At 41.1% G+C, this 27,054-nt stretch overlaps 1 protein-coding gene across 12 annotated transcripts in view; it reads left to right on the top strand.

Moving 5' to 3' along the window:
* Positions 1-27,054, top strand: part of ABI1 (abl interactor 1) — a 77,600-nt gene that overhangs the window by 30,627 nt on the left and 19,919 nt on the right. For all 12 annotated transcript variants that reach the window (XM_042816645.1, XM_042816644.1, XM_042816643.1 and 9 more), the window contains exon 3: positions 18,785-18,961. In XM_042816645.1, coding sequence (XP_042672579.1) covers positions 18,785-18,961 — 177 coding nt within the window. The remainder of the gene's footprint in view (positions 1-18,784; positions 18,962-27,054) is intronic.

Here is a 27,054-nt window from a genome sequence, read left to right as displayed (position 1 = left end):
TGTTTCTTTCATGTGCAGGAAAAGAAGTGTGTGAGAAGATGTATGTATTATATGAATATGTTTTATAGCAAAACAGCTATATGTAAATAGATTTCCATGAATGTTGTTTTCAGAGCTACGTATTCCACTAGAGAGCCTGGATTCTTAACTGGTCTGCTGCCAGTGCCATGACAGAAACGGGAATGAGCAGGGGGAATAAATTCTGGGTTTGTTTGGCTAAATTCTGTGCTGTAGATAATATAATAGGATTTTGTTGTGGGTGGTTTTTTTTTTTTTTTTTTTTTTTTTTTTGAGAAAAGTAGTAATATGTTTTGTACTAATACAGTTTAAGTGACGACTAGTGGATGTAGTGATTTGCCTTTTCAGCCATTTCCACTTGGGATGCTGGCTGTGTGTGTAGAACCATAACAAAAGTATTCCTGCATCTTTGTCAGTCTTGAAAAATAAATTGCTGAATCTGTCATTTTCCCTTCTAATCTATGTTTCTGGTTCCAGCAAACCATTACATTAAGAACAATGACTAGTTATATTGCATGGGCAGTGAAATGTATACAGTACAGAGCCATGGGATCACAGAACTTGATATTTTATTTCCTCTTTGAGAAACAACAACAACAACAAAAAAAGAATGGCATTTTCCTGAATTAAACCCTTTTATGAAAGTATAGTGGTTCTGTAACTTTACCTGTTTGTGCCTAAAAGCATTTGTTTCTTCCCCTTGCATGTTGTCTTGGGATGGTTTTTACTTACAGGTATGTGCAGGGCAGCCCAGTGGAGGAGTCTGAATACAGCTTGTGATTTCTCCAGCTCGCTTCTCTGTTCTTGCTTGACATGGGAAATAATGTTTTGTCAACCAATTGTAGATTTGACTTTCTTATGCTATCTGAAATTTCTATATGTGGCACAAACAGGAGTAAGAAGGGTGTGAGTAAAAGCTGTGATATCTCTGCACAATGTGAAAACAGGGTAGGGACCTTACCGGGATCCTTAGAGGCATCTTGATGGAAATTGCAAAACATGCCAGTGCTTCACAAAAGGTCAAGTGAGCCATCTTTTGAAAATATAAGTACAATGAAGTGTTGATTAGTGACTGAAGGGAAATTCTCCGTGTCTTAGTTGTTTTGTGTTTTTTTTTTCCTTAAAGTTGAACAAGGTTCAAAACTAGGCTGGATAAGAATATAGGATAAGCCTTCAAGCCATAAATCAACCTTTATCTGACTGGGTAGAGGATAAACGTCATCTTTGGGAAACTGATCCTTCATTGTCCATTTATAGGACTTCCTTGCATGCGTTGTTAAGATAAGGGGCAAAATGCAGCAGTGGCTGGATGTATTGCAGGACTAAATGAGATGAGTTGTTCTGTAGGCAAAACTTGTCTCCTAAACTAGGCTAAAAAAGGTGTCGCTGAAGTTTTTGAGCAATGTTTGTGTTTTTGCTAAGAGCTGATGGGTAGTGTATGCTGAATCGATAACACAGCACCTTGTGGATGAGCAAATTGTTAATTCCTCTTCATTTAAAGAATTGCTATCTAAACTTCTATGTTGAATGAAAAGAAAAACTAAGAACTACTGAAGTTGTGCTGTTGGCTTGCATGTGTATTTTGGCAGGTAAATCATGGCATTTGAGGGCAGGTGCCTGATAGCAATGTTGCATTACTCCAGTGCTACAACTCAGGGCACTGTTCACTGACAGTGCTGATGGGTGAGTCACTGAAGCAGTTGAGGACAATCTCTCTTTGGGAGATGCAACCTGTAAGTCATACAAAGATGACAAATTTCTGGATGTAATTACAGGCCATTAAGGTAAAGTCCAGTCAAACAGCCTGAAACAAATTAGACTTTTTCAACTACATAATCTTAGCGGTACCACTATGTTTGGATTTCATTTCTTCCTATATCCTAAATTGCACGTTGAGACAACAGTGTCACTCATAGCTTTATCAGCCTTTAACCTGATGGGAGAAAAACCATCCTTTGTTTTTCTATTATTTATTTGTCTGCATGAGGAGCTATGAGATATGGTTTAGTAGCTTGTGGTAGCAGTGATAATGGGTGGACAGTTGGATTAGATGATCTTGTAGGTCCTTTGTAACCCTGTGATTCTGTTTTTCTCTCCACACAGCGAGGATGCTCTACTCACTTTAGTATCAGTATCTTAGTCTCCTTCTAAATTGATGTAATTCACTGTATCTGTTTCTGCAGTATGTGAATGACGTCCATCCATGTGACCTGTAGACATGTCCATCAGTGCTTTGCTTTAATGGTAAGAAGACAGCTGAGCACAGACATACTTGTCCTTCATTTATTAGTTTTGAAGCATCCCCATTGTAATAGGTTTAGAGCTACTCAGGCATCTGGATATTTAAAAAGGTGGTAGAATCTTCTGGTTCATGGTCTCTTTGTTAATGTTTTTTTCCTTTCCTCAGTACAACCTGTGGCACACTAACAAATAACAAGTCTTCAGGAAGTGGAAGTTGGTTCCAGAAAGCTCTCTCTGAGAAAAATTCAACTTCAATCACCTGGCATTTTCCTGCTTTAAGTATTCCTCTTACTGTGTAGCAAGCCTCATGGCTGGCAGAGAAGATATCAAGCTTCAATCCCATTTCACTTGTTTCTTGCTTTTAGACATCTAGCCTTGGAAGCAAGAGGAGCTTGATGAGACCAGAGCTCCAAGTTATTTCATCTTCTTTTCAAAGAACTGATGTTATCTCTCAACATCTTAATGGAAGTGTATTCCTCTGGGCTGCATTAAAAGTGTAGCTCTTCAGCCAATGCAGGAGTCCTTTGGAGATGCCCTCCAGCGCCGTCTGAATTATTTGGAATAAATGTACCTAACATTTATTCTTTTTGCAAAGTACAGGAAAAACATCTCACACGAATAACAGCCTTTAAAAAATGTTTTCGTGAAGTAAAATTGAGAGAATGCTGCTGTCTGCTATTAGGTAGTGACTGGTCACCTATTTCTGTATTAGTCAAAAGCATTATCTAATCAGTAGAATAAAAAATATGGTGTGAATTTTCCCAAATGCACATTTAGGAAGCAGAGGTTCTGCAAATAATTACTTAAGAAAACGTCCTATATGAACTGTCTACAGATTTGAATAAAGGTTTAAATTCTCTTTCTGTGTACTGTTCTCCTCTTACCCATTTGCCTGTTTTTCTTCATCATCACAGTTTTTAAAAACAAATGCATAGGTGTTGTTTAAAGTATCTATATCCTTCTGGGAATAAACACAGGCTGCAATGCTGGGTAGATATACATAACTTAAATCCAAAGAGTACATTGACCTCAAGAAAATCAGGATTTACTGAAACAATGCGGAGGAGACAGGCTACAGAAGTTTGCACAGCTGTCTTTCTGTGATCTATTTAATTACATCCTGATGTATTCCCTTATCTCGCAGGCAAACATTTCACTCTCAGCACTGCATCCCTCCCAGTTCAGGTAAGTGTAGCAGCATGGTGTCCCCAGCTGCTTTGTTGGATAGTTGCAGAAGTTCAGTAGCTCTTGTGTGTGTGCTGAGCCATATGCTATTGCCCAGGTCAAAGGCCAGTTATGCATGAGTGCTCAGTGCTGGGAGGCTTTCTTTTGAAATGTTGGTGTGGCTTGTAACCTACCACAGCAATGGGAATACCTTTACAGAGCACCAGCATTCCTTCTTCAGCTGGCTTTTAACAGTCCCCTGGTCAGCATCTGTATAGTGTTTTTGCCGAAGGTGTCACTGAAGATATGTCCCATCTGATGTTTTTTTTCCCCTACTATTTTATTCTGCAAGGCAGGGTTTTGTTGTCTCTGTCCCTTTCCCTCACCTCAGCATGGGGTCAGTTATCCTCAAGACAAGGTTATGAAAACTACGCACTGCCTTTCTTCTGCAGACTGTGTTCAATCTGTCACTTCCAAAGGTATTTTTCTTCTTCTTGAGTGTCTGCAGTCAAGTTAAATCTCTATGCCGGTGACTGCATGGTGGAATGTCTAATTGCCTGCCCAGTTGTTGAGAATTTCTGATTGATTTGACAAATAAATGCAGTGTAATAGTGCTGGGATAGCACGTTCAGCAGGGGGCCACAGCACTGATGCCCTCTGTGCCAGCGCACATCTTTTCTTGAACCACTGCCTGGTTTTAGCTTCTGTCTATGTGCGTGAAAAATCTGTGCCATGATAGCAAGCTGAAAGCATGTGAGAGATGGTCCCAGAGAAGGGGAAAGGTGTTGATGTGGGTTCCTCTTTGCTAGGATCTGCCACAGTGCTGTGTCTTTAGAGACATTTTGACTGGAGAAGGTTATCACTCAGTATGCAGTGAACGCTGTGTGTGAATGCTGTAAAGGCATGTGGATGTTCGCAGCATAATAACAGTGGTGTTTCGTATCGGTGGTGGCCAAGAGTAGGAGACTGGGGGAATCCACCTACAGAAACTGCGTGTAACTCCATAGCAACAGCATGTAACTTCCTCTTCATGTTGCTTGTAAATTAAAATGGCAATGGAGAAGTGCAGCAGCCTTAGTAATTCCATCTCTGCCCTACCCCCCTTCAAACTGTTAAATGTCATACATGCGTGTGATTTGGTTATCTGTCTTCTGCTTTTACTTAATATATCCCAAATTACAAGAAGCCTGTATGACTCAGTCCAAAATTGTTACCGCTGTTTTATAATATATGTAAGGGGATTTTTAATTCTCCTTTTCTAGAATGTCTTAATACATTATGGAGAGTGGGATGTCAGAAGAAGTTTAATAGAACCATAGAATGGTTTGGATTGGAAGGATCCTTAAAGATCATACAGTTTCACTTCCCTTCTGTGGGCTGGGTTGCAACCTGCTAGATCAAGCTGCCCAGGGCCCCATCCAACCCAGCCTTGAATGCCTCCAGGGATGGGGTATCCGCAGCTTCCCTTGGCAGCCTGTGTCAGGGCCTCACCACCTTCTTGAGTAAGAAATTTCCTCCTAATTCGTAATCTGAATCTCCCCTCCTTTAGTTTGAAGCCATTCCCCCTTGTCCTGTGCCTATCTGCCCATGTAAAAAGTAGGTCTTTCTCCTATTAATGAGCTCCCTTTTAGGTACTGGAAGGCCGCATTAAGGTCTCCACAGAGCCTTCTCTTCATGGCTAAACAAACCCAGCTTTCCTTAGTCTGTCCCTGTATGAGATGTGCTCCAGCCCTCTGATTGTCTTTGTAGCCCTCTTCTGAACCTAGCCCAACAGTTTCATATCTTTCTTGTGAAGGGGTGCAGGCCTGGATACAGTCCTCCAGATAGAGCCTTAAGAGGGCAGAGCAGAGAGAAATAATCACTTCCCTTGCCCTACTGCCACTCTTCATTTGATGCAGCCCAGGATACAGTTGGCCATCCAAGTTGCAAGTGCATCCTGCTGGCTCATAACAAGCTTGTCCACCAGAACCCCTAATTATCTCACTGCAGGGCTGCTCTCAATTAGTTCTTCTCCCAGTCTCTACGCATATCTGGGATTGCCCTGACCGAAGTGCAACACTTGGCCTTGTTGAATCTCATTATGTTCATATCAGCCTGCTTTTCAAACCTGCCCAGATGAAGTTTGAGTTGGGTGATGTTCAAGATATTCCCAAGCATATGGCTTGTCCTCTGTTATAGCTCCAGGAGACGGGGTTGTTTACTGAAGGGGTTTGAGAAAGGGAAAACTGGATTAGAAAGTTGAACTCTTGCTTCAAAACTAAATTAGAACAAAAAAGTAAGAGCTTATCAGATCCAGTTAGGGTGTTAGTGGCACCAAAGCTCTTTTTGTTGCGGTAATCCAATAGAAGGTAGAAGGCAGAAGGCAGGAAGTTAACTGCAATGTAAAATAAATATACTGAGAACTTTAAAGAGAAATCTGTAGTGGATAAGGGCTTCTTCAGCTGTCTTATTATAGTACTCACCAGTACTGGGCGTGAGAGAAAACTGGCCATTGCTGGTTATCTTCCCATCAAAGGGTCACAGAATCATAGAATGGCCTGGGTTGAAAAGGACCATAAGGATAATCTAGTTTCAAGCCCCCTTGATATATGCAGGGTAACCAACCACTGGAACTAGAGTTATCTCACAGTTCTGCAGTAAAGTTGCTTGCTTCCTACAAAATCTTTAAAAAAAACCCATCAGTCTTCTCATAAGCACACAAAGGTTGAAGAAAGAAGAAAAAAATCATATGTGGTAAACTGTGTCTATGGTGAAGATACTGCAGCTGGCTGATGACCATTTAATTAACACTGATGAGTTCCTCTTGGCGCAGTGCTGATGCACCTAAAAACCAGCAGGTTTGTATTGTATGATTGTATTGTATGATTGCCATTTAGTGAAGTAAAATCAAAGAGATTTAGAGATAGTATTGTTCATTGGATGATTTGTAATCAAAACTATGTCTGCAGGTGGCTAAAGGGTGCTCTTTGTCATTTCCACTTACATTGCTTCTGTTTATTGGCTTAAGGAAATAGTCTGTCCCAGGACTATCTTAGACACCTTATAAGCTCTAAATTCACTTCTGGATTTTGGGCGAGGGCAGAGAAAGGTGGCTTTTATGTGGGGAATTTGTTATTCTGTAGCATAAAGATTGTTTTGAGATGCACAGTAAATGTCCTCTCCTAACTACATAACATACCTTTGTATTTGGAGAATCTTTTGGCTGTTAGAGGTGATGAACTAAAACATAGTCATTAAACTGAGGCTATGTTAAGTTACTTTTTCAGTTTTTCTCCTTAAATCTTGAAACCTCAAGTTAAAAATAAACATGGGGGACTGGCTTTTTTTCTTTAGACATGAACATTCTGGCTTGTCACCCTGACTGTATCAGTTCCTTTCCTCTGACAAACTTTCAGAAAGTTCAGACATTCTGTTGAGTTTATTTTTTATAGGCTTTTTTTAGATGGTTTCCTTTTCAGCCACCTGCAGTGCACTTTGCAGGGGCACATGTTCATCTCCTGTAATGTTGCTTTTTTTGGCACACAAAATGCTTTTTATTTGACATACAATTTTGTTCAACTCCCATGGTGGTTCTTTAGTGACTCCAAACTACTGAAGAAGCTTTTTAATTTTCCCTTTCTATCCTTGTGCTTTTCTTCACTCGAGAACATATTTAGATTTGTATGTTTTGTTTAATTCTAGACAAGCGTATTGCTTCCACTAAGGAAAAATGAGACTCATTCAGCCACTTCAAAATTCTGAAGTTCTCGTATGGGAGCTTGCATATGCATATTTTTCTTCTGTTTTGTGGTTTTGTTTTTTTTTTTAAATGAACCTACTCGTGCATGCATATCTTGAGTACTACCCAATAAAAATGCAATTCAAAATGACAGAGATCTAGTTTCAGGTACTGAAATACACTTGTGTGCACTGTTGGGATTTTGACCTTGCATAATCAAAAGCATTTATCTGCTTTTTGTGCTTTTTAAGACTGAATACAAAGCTACCATACTATGACTGTACATCTCAACTGTTGTTCTGTCAAAATCAATCAAAGTAGGATTGCACACTTGAAACACTTCTCTTTTGAAGTGTCTTCTATTTTAAAAAACACTTTTAATCAGCAGATTTTTTGCATTTTTGGCTTGTTTTCATACGTAATTAGTAAGTCATTGGTTCAATTTATGTAGTTTTTCTCTGGAAACTTGTATTGGCAATGCAACTGGTGTTAACCATCAAAATGTCTGCTCAGCTCACTTCATAGACCACCTCTCCTCCTTTAGTGAGCTATGGATGGATGTACCTTCATAGTTCCCTTATCAGAATCTCATCTTGGTGAAAGGAGGCCAAGCATAGCAGAAGACGGCATTATCCTTCACAGATATCATAGAATCATAAGGTTGGGAAGGACCTACAAGATCATCCAGTCCAACCATCCTCCTGTCACCATTACTGTCCACTAAGCTACTAAACCATATCTCGTATTTGTTTGTCAGAGAGCGTGAAACTCCAGTGGATAGCTAGAAGTTGTTCGTTTGTCACAATCAGTGGTTTTGATCTGGTGGAACTGGGTGGGTGCTTCCTGTCATGCATCACTTGTGGTGTGTGCTCAGCCCCAGCTGAATCCCCAGCAGACCCTGGGAAGCCTGTTCTACATTGATGGCGGCTTTTGTTAGAACAGGGAGTAAATGATACCATGCAAACTGCTGCTATCTTCCCTACTTCTGACTTTTGGTGATGAAAAACCAGACAGAAGGCACTGCAAAGCATTCTCCCTCTTTCCCTCTATTTGTGTCCTCCCATAGAGATGTATGTAAGTGGTGTATTTTTTCTACCTGTTATACCCAGGTTCTTGAAGAGAGTTGAACATTCAATTCAATGTAGAGGGCCAAAAAAGGTAGCTAGAAGTAGAATCATAGAATATCCTGAATTAGCGGAGACACACAAGGATTTTGTTGAGTCCAATCCTGGCTTCAAATCAGACTGTATGTCTGAGAGCAGTGCAGAACCATTCCCTGAGCCCAGCTGCCCTCCCCTCACACAGCTCCATGCCGTTCCCTCAGCCCTGTCGCTGTCACACAGAGCAGAGCTCAGCGCTGCCCTCTGCTCCCTGTGAGGAGCTGCAGCCGCCATCAGGCCTCCCCTCAGCTCCTCGGTTCTGGGCTGAGCGCAGCCAGGCACCTCAGCTGCTCCTCACACATCCTGTCCTCCAGACCTTTCACCATTTTTGTATCCTTTCCTTGAACACTTTCTAATAATTTTATGTTCTTTTCATACTGTGGTGCTCGATGCTGCATGCAGTAGTCAAGGTGAGGTTGCAGCAGTGCGTTATTGAGTGGGACAGTTACTTCCATTGACTGTCTAGCAGTTCTGTGCTTGATGCACTTCAGAATACAGCTGTCCTTGCTGTGTGTATGCATTTGGTATGCTCAAATGGTTAAAATAAACTTTGGTTTGACAGAGCATTGAAAGTATGATCTGTAGCTCACTTAGTCAGTTACACCATCAATTTAAACTTGATGGAAGCTGTTTGACAGAAACCTTTGATATCTTTGTTGCTGTGTTTCACTGTGCTCACAGTGGCAGCTGTGCAACATTGCCCCTACCCATGCCCAGCCAAGCCCCGTGTCTGTGCCCACTCTTGGTGCAGTGCGGGCGGCAGCCCTGAAGCTGGCCTGAGCTGCCAGACGGCTTTCTTGGAGCAGCACGGGAAGTCTGGCAGAGCCAGAAATAGAGCTTCCATCTGCTGTTCCCCAGGCTCTTGCTCCCAGCCGCAGACCCGTCCCACCTCTTCCCTTTGCTCGGGTAACATCCCAGCAGACAGCCGCCTCCTGTGCTCGGGGCCAGCTGGTTCTGCAGCATTGCCTGACCGCCATACTCCAGATGTTTGACGTTCCATTTCCCCATACTTCTGTGAACTTCAGCAAAGTGCTGCTGGCATTTTACCAATGCAGCAGGGGAGGAGGGAGGACTGTTGCCTTAACCATTTTCTTTCCATAACAAAGGTCTATACAGAGCTGCTAAAACGTCTTCCTCTTCAAGACATTGCCATCTGACAGTCTTCCTTCTCACGTCTCTCTCCTTGTTCCCAGATATGCTCTGTGGATCTCCCCTCCTTATGCTCGGTGATGACATCCTCTTCCTCTCACCTGGGGAGGATAGAGTGGGGAGTACAGATGTGTAGAGGTTCCCTTGTGTTTCTTTGTAGATGCTTCTCATTCATAGAACCCAGTTCTGAGAGGTGGCATCTCCCATGCACAACTTGCTGCCCCATGTTGTTTTCTTAGCACCGTGTGCAAGCATGCTGTTTGTTAGCTGTTAGAGGATAATATATAGAGCTTCTTTCCTTTGGTCTTGCAAGAGCTATGAGTGTGTGCCCTCCATAGCAGTCTTCCCGTTTCCAATTGGCACAATAAAGAAATGTCAGGCTTGAGCTCGAGTCCAGCTCTTGGACAACCAGGCTGGTTTCCTTGCTCTGATTCTTGTCCTAGAATGTCACTCATCTGCCCAGCCCCTCCAGTGTGTCCTTGCTCTCTGTCCCCTTTCTGCTCAATTTCTCCAGCAAACTATGTGACTAGATTTTCCAATAGGAAACTTTGAAAATAATCTGTATAAATAATTCTTTTGCTGAACAGAACTCTCTTCTCTTCCATTTTTCAAAGCTGACTGTATAGGTGCAACTTCACAGACTACATTTTGGAAATCAGGGTCTTTAAGTCCAGTTCCCAGTGAACCCTATTCTGGAAACCTTTCTTCCAAAATGAAGTTTTGTAACAGCAGGGGGGCTAAAGGTGAGACCAGATGTCTTTGACCAGCAACCTTTAAGCCTCTTTCTCTAGCTCTTGTTTTCAGCTTCTTGATTTTAAGGAGATTCAGTACTGTATTAGCAACCCCCTTCCCATCTTTTTTTTTTTCCTTTTTTAATTTAAGATATATCAGTATTTTAACACTTGCAAGCACATACTCTGTTGGTCCAAAATCAATTTTCTGTTAAGTTTGCCTAGCACAGGACTCTTGAGCTTAAGAAATGTAACAGTGAAGCAGGGAGTATTTGGAGCAAGAGGTGCTATGGTCTGTATTATTGTTTAATATTCTGTGCTTCTGAATTCTAAAACCATATAAAGAGCAAAATGTGCTGAATTAATGGGATGCCTCTCCACTGTATACTTCTCCACTGTCCTGCAGCCCCAAACGTCTTCAAACCTTTCTGACATTTTAGGTTCTTTGCTGTAAATCTGTTGTTTCTTTTGCTGATGGCTGTTGCTAGGAGAATCTGAGAAAATCTACTGTGTATACAGAAAAAGATTTAAATTCTAAAGTCAAGGGCCAGCTTCATAGGATAAGCTGAAAAACAGTCTGCTTTCAGGCATAAGTGCAGCCCACTGATAAACTGTGAAAATAAACACAGCCATCACATCATCACTTTTTGATATCATTCCCCCTCCAACAGTGGGTGATATTAGTTAGTAAAAGGCACTAGTAGCAGTGTGCTTGTGTGCACTTGTATGTTACTTGTGTGTATATATATATGCACGTAAAAATTGTATGCATTTGTGCATGTATTAAGTCTGGAAATCAGACTTAGTATTTATTTCAGTGTTCTTCCTTTGTCCTGTCTAGTGACAGGACTTCCCTTTAGGTGGCCGTAAATATCTTACGTAGACTGCAAGTTGCTGTATACATGTTGCTGACCTTAGTTCATTGTGCTGTTAATCTGCAGTATCTCTTGAATGCGAACCCTGCCTGCAGGACAAGGAAGGTAGTATATCAGATTACACGAGATGTGGTTTATCCGGATCCTCTACCCTTTTACCTTAGGAGGCCTGGATTTCCCAGGACTTGGGGAGATGAAGCTGCCTGGGGAGCCTGTCCTGCTGTCGTAACTTGTCTGTATGCTGAAGGGAACGTGTGAGAAACTTCTATCTATAAGCCTACAAGAACACATTGTTGGATTTGCAGCTCTAGAACTGTGACTCACAAGTCTATTCTAGTTGCCTCCTACATTGCCAGCACTGGGTGTCTAAGTGCTTTGGAGATAACAGGAGACCAGTCTTGCATGGTGCACCCTCAGAAGACATGGCAGGATATTCTGAGGTGTTAAGGATTATTGTTCACTCAAAACATCACCTATAAGAGAAAATTCAGGGGGAGGAATGAGGTTCTAAGAATTTGCCAAGCTTTTTGAGCAAGCTTCCCAGAAGCAGCTCATTTTCATTCTATAACTGAATTGATGCAAACATAGATGAAGTTTTTGAAGTATTTCTAGTCAATGGAGTTGACTGTTGTAATTCCCAATGCTGGTAGAAGCTCAAACCAGGGAGAAGATCCCTGAGAAGATAAATGTGTGTGCTTAACAGCAAACGTGAGCAGCACCAGCTGTATTGTGCTCTGATCTGTATATCTCCCATGGAGGCCAGGCTTGCTTAACCCTGGGACTCACGTGGAGCACCTAGGTGAGGACATTCCTCTTCATCAATGCAGCCTGTTAGTTTTCTTGTTTGTTGACAGACACATCACGTTTGCTTGCATGAGGTACCCAGCATCTTCATCTTTTATAAAGAAGCTAACTACATTCCTTTCATCTCTAGAAATGATAGCAAATACATGTGTGGAACTCCTTAGTTCTACTCAGTAGATTCTTTTTTATCTATATGTATAGGGAGAAGAGGAAAGCAAGTGCCAAATTTCTTCAGAGATCATATTTTCTTTTACTAGTAATTTTTGTTTCATTCTTAAGCAACATACATTTTTAAAATTTCTGTAGGTTAATTCTTGAGGTTCTTGAAACACATTTTTAGGAATCAGACAGTACAAGCAACAGAAATCAAACACTGAAGTTTCTTGCACTTCCATCATGAGTTCTTGAAAGAGACTTTGTTACATTGTGTAGGTATCTGTATGCAATGTCTTTAAAATCCCCCAAAAGCTATTTGTGCTGTTGCATGCATGATGTGTCTTGAACTCATAACTGATCTTTTCTGTAGAACTTCTCTTGTGTAAATAAGTTCGCATTTCCTTCTGGTGAATACAGTGAATTTTCTTTCAAATTTCCTTCACAAAGTATTGGCATAAGATGGTGCTCTCTCTGAAGGCAGCTGTCTGGCTGAGCTTATTAAAGATGGGGATTTTGTCTTTTCTGTAGGTCAGACGGGCCTCCTTGCAGGTAGCCTGTACCATATGCATTGTTCAGGATCTCTTCAGCACTGTTATTTAATTAATTGTAACTTGTTCATATCAAAGTCTCATTAAATACACTTTCTTTATGGAAGTAGCAATAGCATAGTTTATTTTTAAAGCAGAGCAAGTTAATAATCTTAGTCCCATCAAATTGTTTAATTTTAGGGGAGCTTATATAAATGATATATATATAGCAAGACAATGAAATCTGCTGTTTTGGAGAATGACAATAAGGGATAATATTGAAGTTGGATCTAAGAGCAAAATTAAGAAGAGGTTTTTTCCTCCCCTTTTATTTAGGGAACGTAGAAAGCACGTCGGTGTTTCTTAAGTTTCTTTGGCTGACACTACGATTTACAATCTGGGTGTATGAGCCCTAAGAGAAAGTGTATGTTTAGAAGAATGTGTTAATGTTTATTCTGATTTTTGTTAATCTGTAGAATTTAATTATCAATGTATTTTACTGTTATAAGCAAATAAGTTGGAAGCTGCAGAAAGTTTTACAGATAGCAAAACACTACTTTCCAAATTCAAAGATAAACAAGTAAGCTGGGACTGAAGCAGGAAATCAAGCTCCTTTCTCTGCACATCTTGCTGTCCCACATATTGTCTGGTTTCACTGAGCAGGCTGAGACTGAAACTTGTGCCTTTGTCACATCAAACAGTGCTTTTGCTGAAAGCAGATGTAATGGATTGCTGGACTGACTTGATACATCAAATCCAGTGTTTCAATAGGCTTGTCTTTGACTAGAAATCCTGTTGTTGGGGGGGGGGGGGCCCTTGAAATCTTAGGGCTTTTTTTTTCCTTATATTGCCAGCAATACAATGTTTGGTATCACTTTTAGGGATTTCTTTGGGGGATTTCACTGCTCTCAGGTGTAATATGAATGAAATCCTGTTCTGTGTTAATTTCCCATTTCCTGATGCTGGCTTCAGCAAGGGTGTCACTGCATTCCTGCAAGTAATCTGTGCAAGCCTGAAGCATGGCACCAGCATTGTGCGCAAAGCAGCCAGGAGGGTTGTGGTTTCACCAAATGTGCTGGGAAGATGGGTTTGGGAAGTGGTAAGGGATGTGGGAGCGGCCGCTCCCTTAAGATTGTACTTTTCATCATATAAAGTAATTCTAGTCTGTGTTGCTGCCATCTATGTATGTGTATAATGTTGATTTGTCCTCTAACCCAAGATTCCCTTCATTGCAAATGAAGCGTTAGTAGATAAAACCACAAACTGAAAAGGCAAAAAAGGGAAGCAATATCAAAACTACAGGAGACTATTGCTAGTAACAAGCAGTTCTGCCTTCCTTTTCTCCTTGTGTTCTCAGAAATAGCAGCTACAGGTGGCCTGTGGAGTTGGAGCCTATGTCTGTTCTCGTCTGAAAGAACCTGGAGCCAAACTGAAAAATGACCAATTTGTACATCTTTTCAGCATAGTGCATTAGTTTGGAGGACATTTATGACGCAATAATGCTTTAAGCATTATTAAAGCTGTTGTATGAAATAACTTGAAAAGTTATCATTAAAAATGGCATGATTTTAGAATTTTTAGAGGATAGATAGTGCTGTATTTTCAGCACAGAAAAGAACTTCTTGCTGTATCGTTGCTACACTGCACTGCAGTTGGCCTTGGGGCTGCTTCTGAGAAGGCGAACAGTTAAAGTTTAACATCACATCCTGTTGGTCTGCTGTTTCTTTCATATGATTTGGAGCTGACAGATAGCAGAGGCAGCTAATCATTAACAGTTCCTTCAACCTCCAAGTTCAGTTTTGCTTCTGGAATTAGCTGGAATGTTCCCTTGCACCTAGTTGTAAGGGCAAAGGCATTTGTTTAATGATTTAGCTTGTATTTGCTTCCCAAAGAGAACATACTTCTAGAAGGATTGTCTCCTCCTAATCAGTGCAGCGCTGGGCATCTTCCTACTGGATTGTGTTGTTCACAACTGAGAATCCTGTCTGTATTCCCCAAACCTTAACATTTTGCCACATTTATTTCAGCACAGGCCGCATGGACTTGAAGCTGGTCTGACTGTTTCCTACTGCATGTTACTCTGCCTTAAGCCAGGCCTGTTTGCTATGGTTTACGTCTCTTCATCTTTGAGGGGTAGAAGTAGGTTTTGTGCATCGCATAACAAACTGCTTACTGCTTTTAGGGTATCAGTGACTAAACCATAAAATTTCACATCGACATCAAGCAAATAGATACAGATACTAATGTAGAAATCACAGAATCACAGAACTGTAGGGATTGAAATGGACCTCAAGAGATCATAGAGTCCAACTCCCCTACTAAAGCAGGTACCCTACAATAGGTTGCACAGGTAGGTGTCCAGATGGCTCTTGAGTATCTCCATAGAAGGAGACCCCACAACCTCTTTGGGCAAACTGTTCCAGTGCTCTGCTGCCTTATGTAAAGAAGCAGCTAGCAGTTAACATGCAATCTTTATTGATCTATTAAAGGTCACTTCTGCTGAGGAAGCAAAATGTTGTTTAGTAGCTGATGGGCAGCATACTGTCCTCCTCAAACATATGCTCTGCATAAGCCAGAACACTGCCTCGTGTTTCTAGTGCACCATATGTGGTAATGAAGAGTTGCAGTTGCATTTGCTTTGAAGAGCAAATGAGCGTCTTGCACAGGCACGCCTGCATGCCATTCACAGCATACATGTACAACATCAATTTCTGGCCCTGAACTAAAATACAGATAGTGTTCTCTTTGCTTGGTCTGAAATCTGTGGAAAGACTTTACAAATCTCTGCTCTATGTTTAATTTTGGATAAGCTGTCTGATATAATTAATACTTACTCTTTTCCTGTTCCGAGGATTTTTTTTCCATAAACAAGAATTTGCTGTAGAACTACTTCAGTCATTTTCAAAAGCATGTGTGGTACAGCATCTGTTCCTGGAATCTCTTATCCTCTGCTCAGTAATTCCATCAATAGTTGATGGAATTTTCATTGTTCGTTGCAGGGAGAAAAAGTCGGTCTTATGGACCACCTGCCAGGAAAAGATGAATCTTTTTGTATGGTGAAGGGCTTATGTTTTTTTTCCTTTGCCATCGACTAATGTCGATGAGAGAACTCTTAGTATTAAAGATGTGTTTTTGCCCATGCTGTGCAGAGGATTAATTTATTAGTAGCAACAGAATCTGCTCATAAAAGTGAAGCACAATTATGTATTTCCATGTGCATAAGAGTATTTTAAAACATCCTCTTTTGAAACATTGTACTATGTGCCTTAAATTGCCACCCTCCTTGGTATCCCCTGCTGTTTGGGTGGCTGAAGTGGCAGTGTTTTTTTATTTTTGTTGTTTTTCCCTATGCTGTTGTCATGTATTAAAAATGTGAGGAGTTGCACCTTCGAGTTCTGCAGGATAGTTTGAGATCTTGCATTTTCGTGGCTCATTGAAAGGATTTGTGTCACACAGAGAAATTGGAAGAAATGATCTAAGAACATATAGCAGAATACTCAAATAATAGTTGTTGATCTTGCTGAAAGCCTGCTGAAGGACAGAGCTTAAACATATATTTCAGTCTCTGAAAGGAAAAGAACAAATAATTGCTGGAGCTGAAGAAACACAGGTAGTCTTGTTCTGAAGTCTTTGCTCTGTCTTCTGTGAAATTGGCTGCCAGAACAAATGTGGGCGCACTGGCTGATGTTTAATACTGATGTAATGGCGAGTGCATGGTGTCTGGGATTGTCTCATTTGGAAAGGTGCTTTTTTTTGCCCCCAACAGGTAGTTTTCAGTGCCTGAATGTTTAGAACAATGAAGCTTGCTCCAGAACTTTGTTGGGATGTGTAATGAACTCATTCCAAATAACCTAACGCAATCACACTCATTTAATATCTTATTTTGCGCTGGAAAAAAAATCTTATTTCTATTAAGATTCCTCACTTTTGGAAGTAAAAGACCCTTCTGCAATGTTACAAGCTATTTGTTTTTCAGCTTTTAGCTGTGAAAATAAGCTTGCTCAATATCCACTTGCGTTCCCACTTGCAATCTGCAGTGCCATGTAGTGAAACTGTTCAGGAGGATTTTATTTCTTTCTATTCCTAAAAAAATTAAGGATTCTACAAGCATGTACACTAAATATAGGAAAAATAATTTGATCAAGTGGAGGAATTTCATAGTAAACTTTGAGCACTGAGTTCTGTCTTTCCTGGAGATTGGAAATGGTCATTTTCTTGATGCTTACCTTTCTCTTTATCATTCTGCCTCATGTAGAGTCAGATACAATCTAATTTAATGCTTCATCTTTTATTCTGTTTCACTGAAGATAACATTGCAATTAATATCCACTTTAACTTTTGTTGTTTCTAGAGATGTACCCAAACCTACTGGTGGGTGAGGAGTTTTTCCTTCTTCCTCAGCTTTGACACTTGTCTCGCTCCAATTTATAGGAGGGAGAGGAGGTTCTTTTATTATCTGTATACCCAGTGTGAGATTAAGAAGCAACGGTTCAAATGTTGGTCCGACCAGTTTATTACAAATCTTAATCAGGGAAATGGGGAAGGGGAGGACGGACACTATTATGAATTAGGGTAATGGGGGAAGGGAAGGAGGGCGATAGAAAAGATAGAAAAGAAGAAGCAAGGGATCTTTATAGGCAGCAAGAGGGAGATAGTCACCACCATGGATCCAGCGAGGTTCGTAGTTCCGTCTTTGATCCTCAGTAGTGGTGGGTCGTCAGGCAGAGTTGTCCTGTTGCCAACGACGACGACGACCATGGTGATGAAGGCCCTTTTTCAATGCTTCAAAGTGGTTGAGTCAGCTATCTTTGGAGTGACAGCTCAAATCCAAAGTGGTCGAATCAGCTCTCCTTTGAGTGACAGCTCAAACCTAAGGTGGTTGAGTCAGCTGTTTTCCTTGCGGTGGCAGCTTCTGGCTCTGGGATCTCAGCAGGAACCTCCTTTGTTCTTATCTTTCTGGCCTTGCCAGCAGATAAGAGGAAGCAGGGAGGCACCAACTTGCATCTTGCCTTCGCAAGATACAATGGTATCATCCCCCAGCCTTCCATTCTTAGCTGGAGCGGTTTGGCCACAGGCCAGATCTTCCGCCAGTGAACACTGCTGAGCACTCTCTTCTGCTCTTCTACAGAGCAAGCAGCTCTGGGGGAAGGGGCTTGCAAATGCTCCCAAAGCGATATCGATTGTCACACAGTTAGCACCCATCAGTTGCCTCCTTGACAAGTCACTCAGAGTCTTATCACAAGAAAAACCTCAGGAAGCAAGCTTTGAGCCAAAAAAAAAACAAGGAAGGATTCTCACAACACTGTTTCTCCATGAGAAATTGATGCTTACACACTAAGCATTATTTTCCTTAGTAGTGATTCAATAGATTTTATTCAAAGTGACTAATAGTGGTAGCTTTTGTCAGATACTATATTCTGCAATGATATCCTGAGGTGCCAGTAACTACTTTAACCAGGGAATTAAATCCCTGCATTTCAAATAGTCTCTCTAGTGGTGGGATTTACTGTGGCTGCCTGGTGCTTGATCTGCGTGTGTTCTCCCTTGGATAGGGTTTAAGCAGTGGTTCTCTTGCACACTGGAAGCACACGTGTGTTATGTGAAGCTCAGTTTGATCCTACACAGTCTGCAGGGCTGACCTTTCATTCCTCTTCAGGTATTTCCTAATAAAATGATGGAGCTGGGCATGAATGTGGCTTCTGTATTCCCTTAAGAGCATCTTTAAGGCTCTGAAGGTGCCATAGACTGTGTGAGTGAAACTACCCTCCATGCTGTGTCTGCCAGTTCTGTTGCAGACTGTGACATGCACCAATGACTGCTGAAAAAGATTGCCTCCCAGCTTCCCAAGACTTGTGCCCTCTGGGACTATGGGCAGGCTGCTGAGCTTGCCTACCCTGGGTTCCCAGCTGGCAAGCTGCAGTCATTTATCACTTTTGTCAGTCATAAGAATGTTGAGGGTTAATCTGCACATGCTGTATCTGCGTAGTGTCTTTAGAGCGTCAAGGCAATAATGTATAATTGTAATTTTATTATTAATATTGGTTATTTCATTAAAGTGTAATTTTCAAGCAATGTTCATGTTGATTAAACTCATTTTGTCAATGAGCTGGCATCCTTCCAGCAGCATTATCTCGGTTCAAAATCTTTGTCTAATAGTGTGGCCTAAACATGTAGATAGATAGCTCTGAAAAGAAAATAACAAATGCCTAAAGAAACCCATCCTTTCTTGTTTTTAATCTAGACTGTGGACATCCATAAAGAAAAGGTTGCTCGCAGAGAGATAGGCATTTTGACGACCAATAAGAACACATCAAGAACTCACAAAATTATAGCGCCAGCGAACATGGAGCGTCCTGTAAGGTATATTCGAAAACCTATAGACTACACGGTGCTGGATGATGTTGGCCATGGCGTAAAGGTAAGAACACCTGAACACATGAGAACTCCAAGTAGTACAGACCAGGAGATAAGGTTAGGCAGAATGACCTTAAAATGTTGCTCTCATTTGTGTTAGGGAGTACTGTGGGTTAGACATGCTCCCACATACAAACATTTTAATAATAGAATTAGTTGTTTTATGAAGATTTTTATTATTATTGTTAATTATTTAAGCAGTGTTTGCCGTAACTTTGTGACTAGCAGTGGTAGTCAGGGTCTGAAAGTAATGGCTTATGATCTTAGCCTGACTTTCAGAAAAGCCATGACTAAATTCTAAAATTCGGAATACTTTCTTGCCTAATTAACTTTTCTGTCACTCCCTTTATTTCTTTAACTTTTAAGAAAAAATCAGTCATCTGTTGCAGGGAAGCAGGCTAATTGTTTTCTTTTATTATTTTTTTTTTATTTTTGGAGGGTATGGAATGAGAGACGGGCTGGTAGGAGCAGGATTAGCTAGTTGGCATTGAAGTCTCAGTGGCTCTTAACATCTCCCTCTCATTTGTGCTTTTGGGCAGCCTGTTTTGCCTCTCTGAATAAAAAGCCTTTGTAAATTTTGTCCACTGCTGCTGAAGTGGTTATGGGTAAAATGAATTTAACACCCTTTCTCCCTGGCTATCTTTTTATAGCAGATAATAACTTTGTATACTCCCCAGAGCAGGCCTTCAGGTGTATTCTGTTTACAGTACTTCTCTTGAATAGTATTAAAAAGCTTTTATTCACAATCTGTGTATCCTCTACAGCCTGATGTCCTCTGGTCAGAGCAGCTAGAGCAGCCCTTCATGAGCCCTTTGGCTGAGCTCTCAAGGAACAGATATTTCAGAATTAATACAAAAGAGTACCGAAGGTGCATTGTAGTAACTCTGTGAATGCCCAGAGAAGTCTGATTCCAACACAAGCTGGAATGCATATCTATACCATGACTGCTCCAGGATATGAATTAACATAGTGGCTTTTAGCTACCTGATTTATTTTTTTACACTTTCTGGCAATCAAACCTGTATCTAAACCTGTACTAATCTTGTAACTTTTAGGGTTGCTTTACACTTGTTATTTGAGGCAGGCTGGGTGGAGCCTGTCCTGTGTAGAAACATGAAAGATTAGCCCTGAATTACTGCAAAATAGAAACACTGGGGGCAAAGAAACTGTTGATTTTTCTGCATGCATACAAGGAGAGAGCTCTATGAATACAGAATGCGGGAATTGACAAATTCAATGTCAAGATACTGGTTTCTGCATTTAAGTGCTCCAGGAGTCAGATGCTGCAGAAGGCATTTTTAAAAGCAGAATAATTATTGTTAGTCCTTGAAGTTAGTGCTTTGCTACACTGACCCAAAACTAGTTGCTGAGTCTCTAAATGCTAAAGTTAGCTGTAGCAGTTGCATTTTCTAGTATAGTCATGTTCTTAAGAGTACGAGTGTCTTTACAGTTGTGACCCTTTTTATTGAAGGAGTGAAAAAGAGATGCCAACTACCTGTTTTTAGACAGCTCTTCTTAATGAAGATTTATTTTTTTTAAACTGCATCTGGTTTAATCTAGAATAACAAACTGCATCTGTTTCGAGGTAAAATAGCATCCAGTAATAACCAAATTAGCAGCATTATTAAGTTGGCTACAAACTACATCTGGCTATCGTTTCTTCGAGCAATATGCCTGTTTTATGACTGTGGAAAGCATGAAACTCTAAGTAGAAAGGTGATATTGCTGTTCAGTATGTAGACTTTTTACGCAAGTGAAATAAGCTGCTGGGTCATTCTCAGGTAGATATTGAAGGCATCTGTCGTACTTTTGACACCTTCATCAGTATTGACCTTCAGTGGATGCATTGTGAGAAGATTTGGCTAAGACAGGAAATGATGTAATTACATGTGTTTAGCCAACATTTCACTGGGTTTCCTGGAGTGTGATGCAGATCACAGCTATCACGGAGTTATCTCTAGATCTATCTGTGTCTGTGACAGGGGAACAACAGGCTCACAGCTCCACCAGCATGGAAAAGAAAAGGAGAAAAGGAGAAGAGTAGGGAGATGGAAACTGGGCCTTAAAACAGAACAATGGCAATGATCTGAGGAGGAAAGTTAGTTTACTAAATATGATATCAGAACACTAGATAACACACTGTACAATATATAATTGGAATTGAGGCTAATAAATCAAATAAAATGAGAGAGAGTGTCCGAAACCAAAGGCTTTGCTCTGAATTGAAGGCGAAATGGCTGGAGAGCACAGCCACACACTGCCAGGCAGTGAGAGAGTCCCATGACTTGCCAGCTTTATCTTCTCCTCTGAACACAAAGTCCTCTGGGGTTTGTAGCTCTTCTCTTCCAAGAGCCAGGTATTTGGAAAATCAGTGGTCCATGGAAATGAGGCATTAACTCTTTAACTCCCTGTTAAAGAGGTTAAATGGCTGTTCCACTCCTTACCTTTCCTTTTGAAGGGTCCCGTATGGATGAAATGTCCATAAGGAGGAAAGCTGCCTTTTTTTTTTTTTTTTTTTTTTTTTTTAATATATATGCCTATGAAGTCAGGTCTAACGTGAGTCAAAATGGGGAGGACTTTCCCTTACTAGACAAACACTTCGTGTAGATGGCCTCAGGAAACACACAGACCATCATTTTTGCCAGTCCCCTGAGTACTTGCTCAGTTGTCACCCTCTGGGGATAGGGGAACGTAGCTGAAGTCATTCTTGGTGAATAAGAGTAACAGTTGTGAAGTGAGAGCCCACCTTCCTGTGTAGAGAGCTTGGTTTGAATTATTAGGCAGAGGTTACTTTAACATTTCCTTCCTTCTTTTCCCCTTCGTTTGTCAAAGGAGGGTGGGAGGGGGGAAGTAATGTGCCAGCAAATAAATAGGTCAAATACAATTACACATACAAAACATCCCCAGTTTAAGAGGGGAGGAGGAGGAGGAAGCTTCAAAAATGCCTTGAAAGCCCTGGAGTTGGCTTTAGAATTTGTTGCAATTTTTTTTTTTTTAATAGATGGCAGATGGAATTGCAGAAAAGTAGGAAGTTGAAATGATTGCCTTGTGGTGAAGGAGATGGTGTGGAATACATGTGAAATTTAAATGTCTAATAGTTTTAATGAGAACAAATTTGCAGTATGCAGCAAACAGTTCTAAAACTGTCTTAAACTATGTCTGAAGATTGATCACTTTTCAGCTGCTTGGAGAAAAGTTCTGAATTTCCTTGTTTTAAAGTACAAGTATTTCACTACACCACAGCTGTAAGAAGCTTTCAAGACCACAAGTCAGATGGAATCTAAGCACTAAAAAGTATTAATTAGGAAAATGAAGGTTGAAAGGAGCCCTTTAAAGTAGGGATGGGACCAGAAGTGTGCTTGCGACAAGGACTCTGCTCTCACCCTTGCCATGCTTTTGCTCTAGTCAGTTGGTGTCTGTGTACTTAGTGCTGTCTGTGCAAGATGAGAATGCAGATGAGGAGCTGGTGTGAGGGTGGAAGGCTACCTAGACATGCCTGCTATCCCTGTAGGATACAACTTGATGTGCTGGCTACTTGAGTATTAACTTTTAAATAATTCACTGTAATAAAAATTAAGCGAGCCAGAGATCCTGAACCTGTGCCTCTGTCTTTGTTCCTGCATTAGCTTATGTTGAATGCTCTTGCTTCAAAGGACACAGTTTCATTAATGTCGCAGCATCACTTGGGGGTCATGGCCAAACAGTGAATATTGCTGCAGGGTAGAGAACCTTCTCTGGGGAGGAAAAACAACCCTCGCTGCTGCCAGCTCTCTTGCCTGTTGTGAGTGTTGATGGCAAGTGCTTTTCACAGGGCATTTGCTACTGAAAGTTAGAAGTGTGTGTGATGTCATCTGGTATAACACAGGTTTGAAGACTTTCTGGCTGCAAAGAAAACTCAGCATTTTTGTGATCTATCTATTTTCTAATTTGAATTTTTTTTTTTTTTTTTTTTTTTGTTAGCCTTATTTTATTGTAGCTATTAAATATTATTAACTAAAAGAATTTGGAAAGGTTGAAGTGTTTCAGAACAGAAATCTGATGCATCTTCCTCTGACCAAGGCTACTGATAAGTGCTGAGGGAATGATACTACATTTGCCCATCATCCACAGTTTCTGTATCTTAACAGCAGCTTAATATGTGAAAACATTTTAAAGTTAAATGACTTTGGAAACTTAAAAAAAAAAAAAAAAAAAAAAAAAAAAAAAAGGAAAGAAGAGAAGTGAAGCAATAGTGACAAGCTACATCTGATTACTGTTAAAAGAAAGCAATGTAAATGTAATTACTGAGTTGGCAGTAATAGCAGGAGATGTTACAGTTAAAGATAAAACTTTGTTGCAGAAACTTTACCTACACATGTTGTGTTTTGTAAGAAATATTGATTTGGAGCCTAAGTTCTTGCCACATAGCTGCCATACAGTAGACTGTAACAAAATAAAGATCAAATAAGCCTTCTCAACTGTTCCAGTAAGGAAAGTGAGACACAGTAATGATTTCTTTAAAAACAGCACAGAGCTGGTGGAAGAAGCGTGTTTCCCTCAGTGTCTGACACCCACATACAGGGTGCCTTCTGAAAAACAGCTTTGATTGCAGACGCCCTTCTCCCTAAGTCCCTGTCTTCATTTCTCTGTGGAAACTGTGTCCTAGACTGGTTCTTACTGCATTCTTTCCTCACATATCCCATCTGTTCGTGTACAAATGCCTTTCCTGCTGCTCTTCCTGCTCCCATTGTGTCACCTTGCCGTAGTCCAAACCCAGACCTGCTCCACTGACAAGACAGGAGGCGATCCCTGTGCAAAACCAGTGAGGATGCCTATGGGCCAATTGGATTGCCTGGCTGCAGATACACATTAGCACTTCAGATGGCATTAGGGCCAGCTGCCTTGCTCCTATGGTTGTCTCAGATAATTCTCTCCTGACTAATACCAGGAAAACCTTTTTTAAACAGAAAGGGAGGTTGGCTAGAAGTCATCAAGAGCAACTGTACTTTTCTTTTGCGGTTAATGACTGATTACTGGTCAAAGGTAATGACAGATCTAAGGATGGTTATTGCTTTTACAGAATGTACGTATTACAGTTCTGAGTTTCCCATACACTTTCTATTGATGCAGATTAGGCTAACAGCAGTTTTTAAACTTGTGTTTCCATTGGACAGCAATTGAAATCGATAGTCTTTAAGGACTGCAGGATACAGAGTGAAATTTGCTCTTAAATTTCACAACTTGGAGAAATATTAACCACATACAGTAGGGGAAGTGCTGCCAACCTGCACAGAGATTTAAAGTTGCTACAATCTAAATTGAGGAATTCATAGCTGAAATGAATAGGAAAAGCTGCCTGGACTTCAGTGTGGGGAAAATTGCTCTGCTGTGTAGAACTGGATTTTGGTATTTCCATGGTTTCAGATGGATGTGCTCCCATAAATGAGTTTCGCACAGTGTCAATAGACCTAGCTTTCCATACACAACTTTTAACTCAAGTAATAGCTTTCTGGTTCCCTGAATCATGACTAATGTTCCCCCATGACTTGTTGCTTGGCATGGAAATTATTAAATGTTCTTCCAATGGCTGCCCCCAGTGGCCAGGAGCGGAGTCCTTCAGAAACCCGGATGTCCTTTGGCTACCAGTAGATACTTCTGGTTGTCTCAGACACCACTCATCCATGCCAGCCATGAATCTTCTGCCACTCACAGCCTTGTCCCTTTGTTCACATACAGCAGAGCCCTGCAATGCTGTCTCTGTCTGAACTTATTTTTCTGCTGTTTAGATGGTCGGAACCGAGCAGGCTGGAATTGCTGAAACTGCTGCCTTAAGCAACATAGGCACTAACTTAAAGTCATTGCTTAGCTGTTCCAAAATATTGTTTGCTCTGTCCAAACAAGAAGTCCAAACTTGAAAACTCAGTCTGAGTGCTCTGAAGTCCCTTCAAAAGTTACAGAAGCAGCCATACCTTTGGCTGTGATAAATGCTTCGTATGACTTGTAAACACCTGCTTGTTGAAGAATATTGCTTGAAGAACATTACTTCTTTCCAGCCTGGTGCTGGCTGTCAGTCCGTGGTCAGCCTGTTGTCTCTTACTAAAGCCCTGTGGGTCTAACACTGCACTAGCTGTCATCCTTTGGAAGTGCAGGGAGGTTGGCTCCTGTTTCTTGAACCTGAAACTATGGTTTCTGTCTCTTAATTCTGTGTCAGCCCTTCAAACTGTATCCATGTACTTTGCACATTTTTCCAAGAAAAGCAAGACTCTGTTCTCATTTTTAAAACACCTCTCTGCTATGATGCTTGCAAAAAACCCCAACCAGTAGTGCTGCTTAGCATGCTGTTTTATTCTGGGAGCATCCTAATCTGTGTGGTTCTGCACTTTGACATCAAAAATGTCTCCAGCAATCCTGTGCACTGTGCTGTTGTTCTGATGTGTCTAGAATACGGGAGGCTGTCTGCCATGTGTACAGTAACACAACTAGCAGGAGCAGAGAGTCATGCTCATTACATCTCTGCAGGAGTTTTCAGTGCATGCCAAGAACTCAGTGCTGCTCTTTGTTTCACTTAGCTTTTCTGAAACCTTTTGCACCTCCTATCTCTTCATTTACAGATTCTCCTCCATATAGGCTTCCCTCTTTAAGCCGTGAACCTTGTGCACCACTGCCTTTTCCTTATGCCCTACGTTTCCTTCCTTCCTGACTCCAACCTTCCACTGCTGATGAGTCAGTCAGTCCTGGTGGGCATGCTCTGCCACCTGGCCTGGCAGCAGTTGGAGAGATGCTTGAACCTATGCTAAACATATACCTGCTTTCCCCTTTGGTTTCCTGCTGTTTTCCCCTCCCCTCCCCTTTTTAAGGCTATATTGATGCCAGACTGCTGCTTAAACTGTTCCCAGCTCAAAGCAATTTTTGGAATTGTTTAGATAGCACTAAATTCGGCTTTCAGACTTAAGAAATGCAGCATGATTGACCTCATAAGATCAGCCAATAAATACAAGAAAATGTCTCCTAATTAATTAGCTTACTAACCATGATTAAACAGCCATATGGCTCATCTCCCTTTGATTCATCTGCGTTCCTGCCATACTTCTGTCTTTTGGATCCAGAGTTCCTCTCCTGTAAGAATCCTCACTCTCTTTCTGTTCCTTCCTTCTGTGTTTTCCTGTCCATATGACTCCTGTTTACATTAACAACAGCACAGGGGACATGCACAGAGCTTTTCACTTAATGAAAGCAGAATGACAGCAGCCATCAACTCTTCTGCATAATGAAGAGATATGTGCGTGTTTGTAGATCTGAACATTGGTTCATGTAACATAGTTGGTACTGAAGGAGATGAAGGTCACCTGGTGAAGTCGTAGCAATAGAGATAAAGGTCAAGAGCTGCTGGACTTTGGATGCATTCAGCATGTTGAACAGTGCTTAGCAGCAAGCAGGTTTGAGATGAGATGAAAGACTCCTGATTCAGTTCTTCATGAGGATACTCTGTTGCTGCAGTGGGGGCAGAATGTAATAGTGATTAAGGAGGGGGTGGGAAGACAAAGGGAAGGAAAGAGAGGAAGCTTTTTGTCTTTAAATTTCTGAAGCAGGCAAATTTATTGATAGAGTCTGGGTAAGAAACCATGCCACCCTTCCTTTTAAGCCTTTAAAAGGTTTCTGTCTATAGCTGCTAGTATGGGGGCATGGGGAACAGAACAACAGTTTCACTTTTTGGTCTCTATTTGTGTTATGCCATTGCCCTTGGCAACTGGTTGAGTAAGGGGAGGGTTCCTCCTATGAGAGGGGAAAGCTAAAAGCTTGTTTTAAAAATATAGTGCTTGGGAGACTACCCTGGCATCATGGAAATTGAGCGTTGTGTTTATCCATGAAATAAATGTGGTGGGGACAGATGTGGTTCAAATGCCTTCATTCTGTTACCCTGCTGATGAACCTCAGCCCAGACTGAGAGTGAACAGGATGGCCTTCAAATTTACTTACCTCAGCTAAGCTTTTTCATTTGAATTTTGGAATGGGCTTTGTGTTTTTGTGATATGAATAACTTCAGGGCACAGGCTTTCAACGTTTTGATTTTTAAACCCCAGCTGTTTCTCAGTGGTTGGGCAGACCCTGTCAGAAGTG

Source organism: Centrocercus urophasianus, unplaced genomic scaffold, assembly GCF_019232065.1.
Source record: "Centrocercus urophasianus isolate 14NV4802_14NV808 unplaced genomic scaffold, USGS_Curo_1.0 seq_16, whole genome shotgun sequence".
Lineage (NCBI taxonomy): Eukaryota > Metazoa > Chordata > Aves > Galliformes > Phasianidae > Centrocercus > Centrocercus urophasianus.
This window is presented reverse-complemented; position numbering and strand designations above follow the sequence as displayed.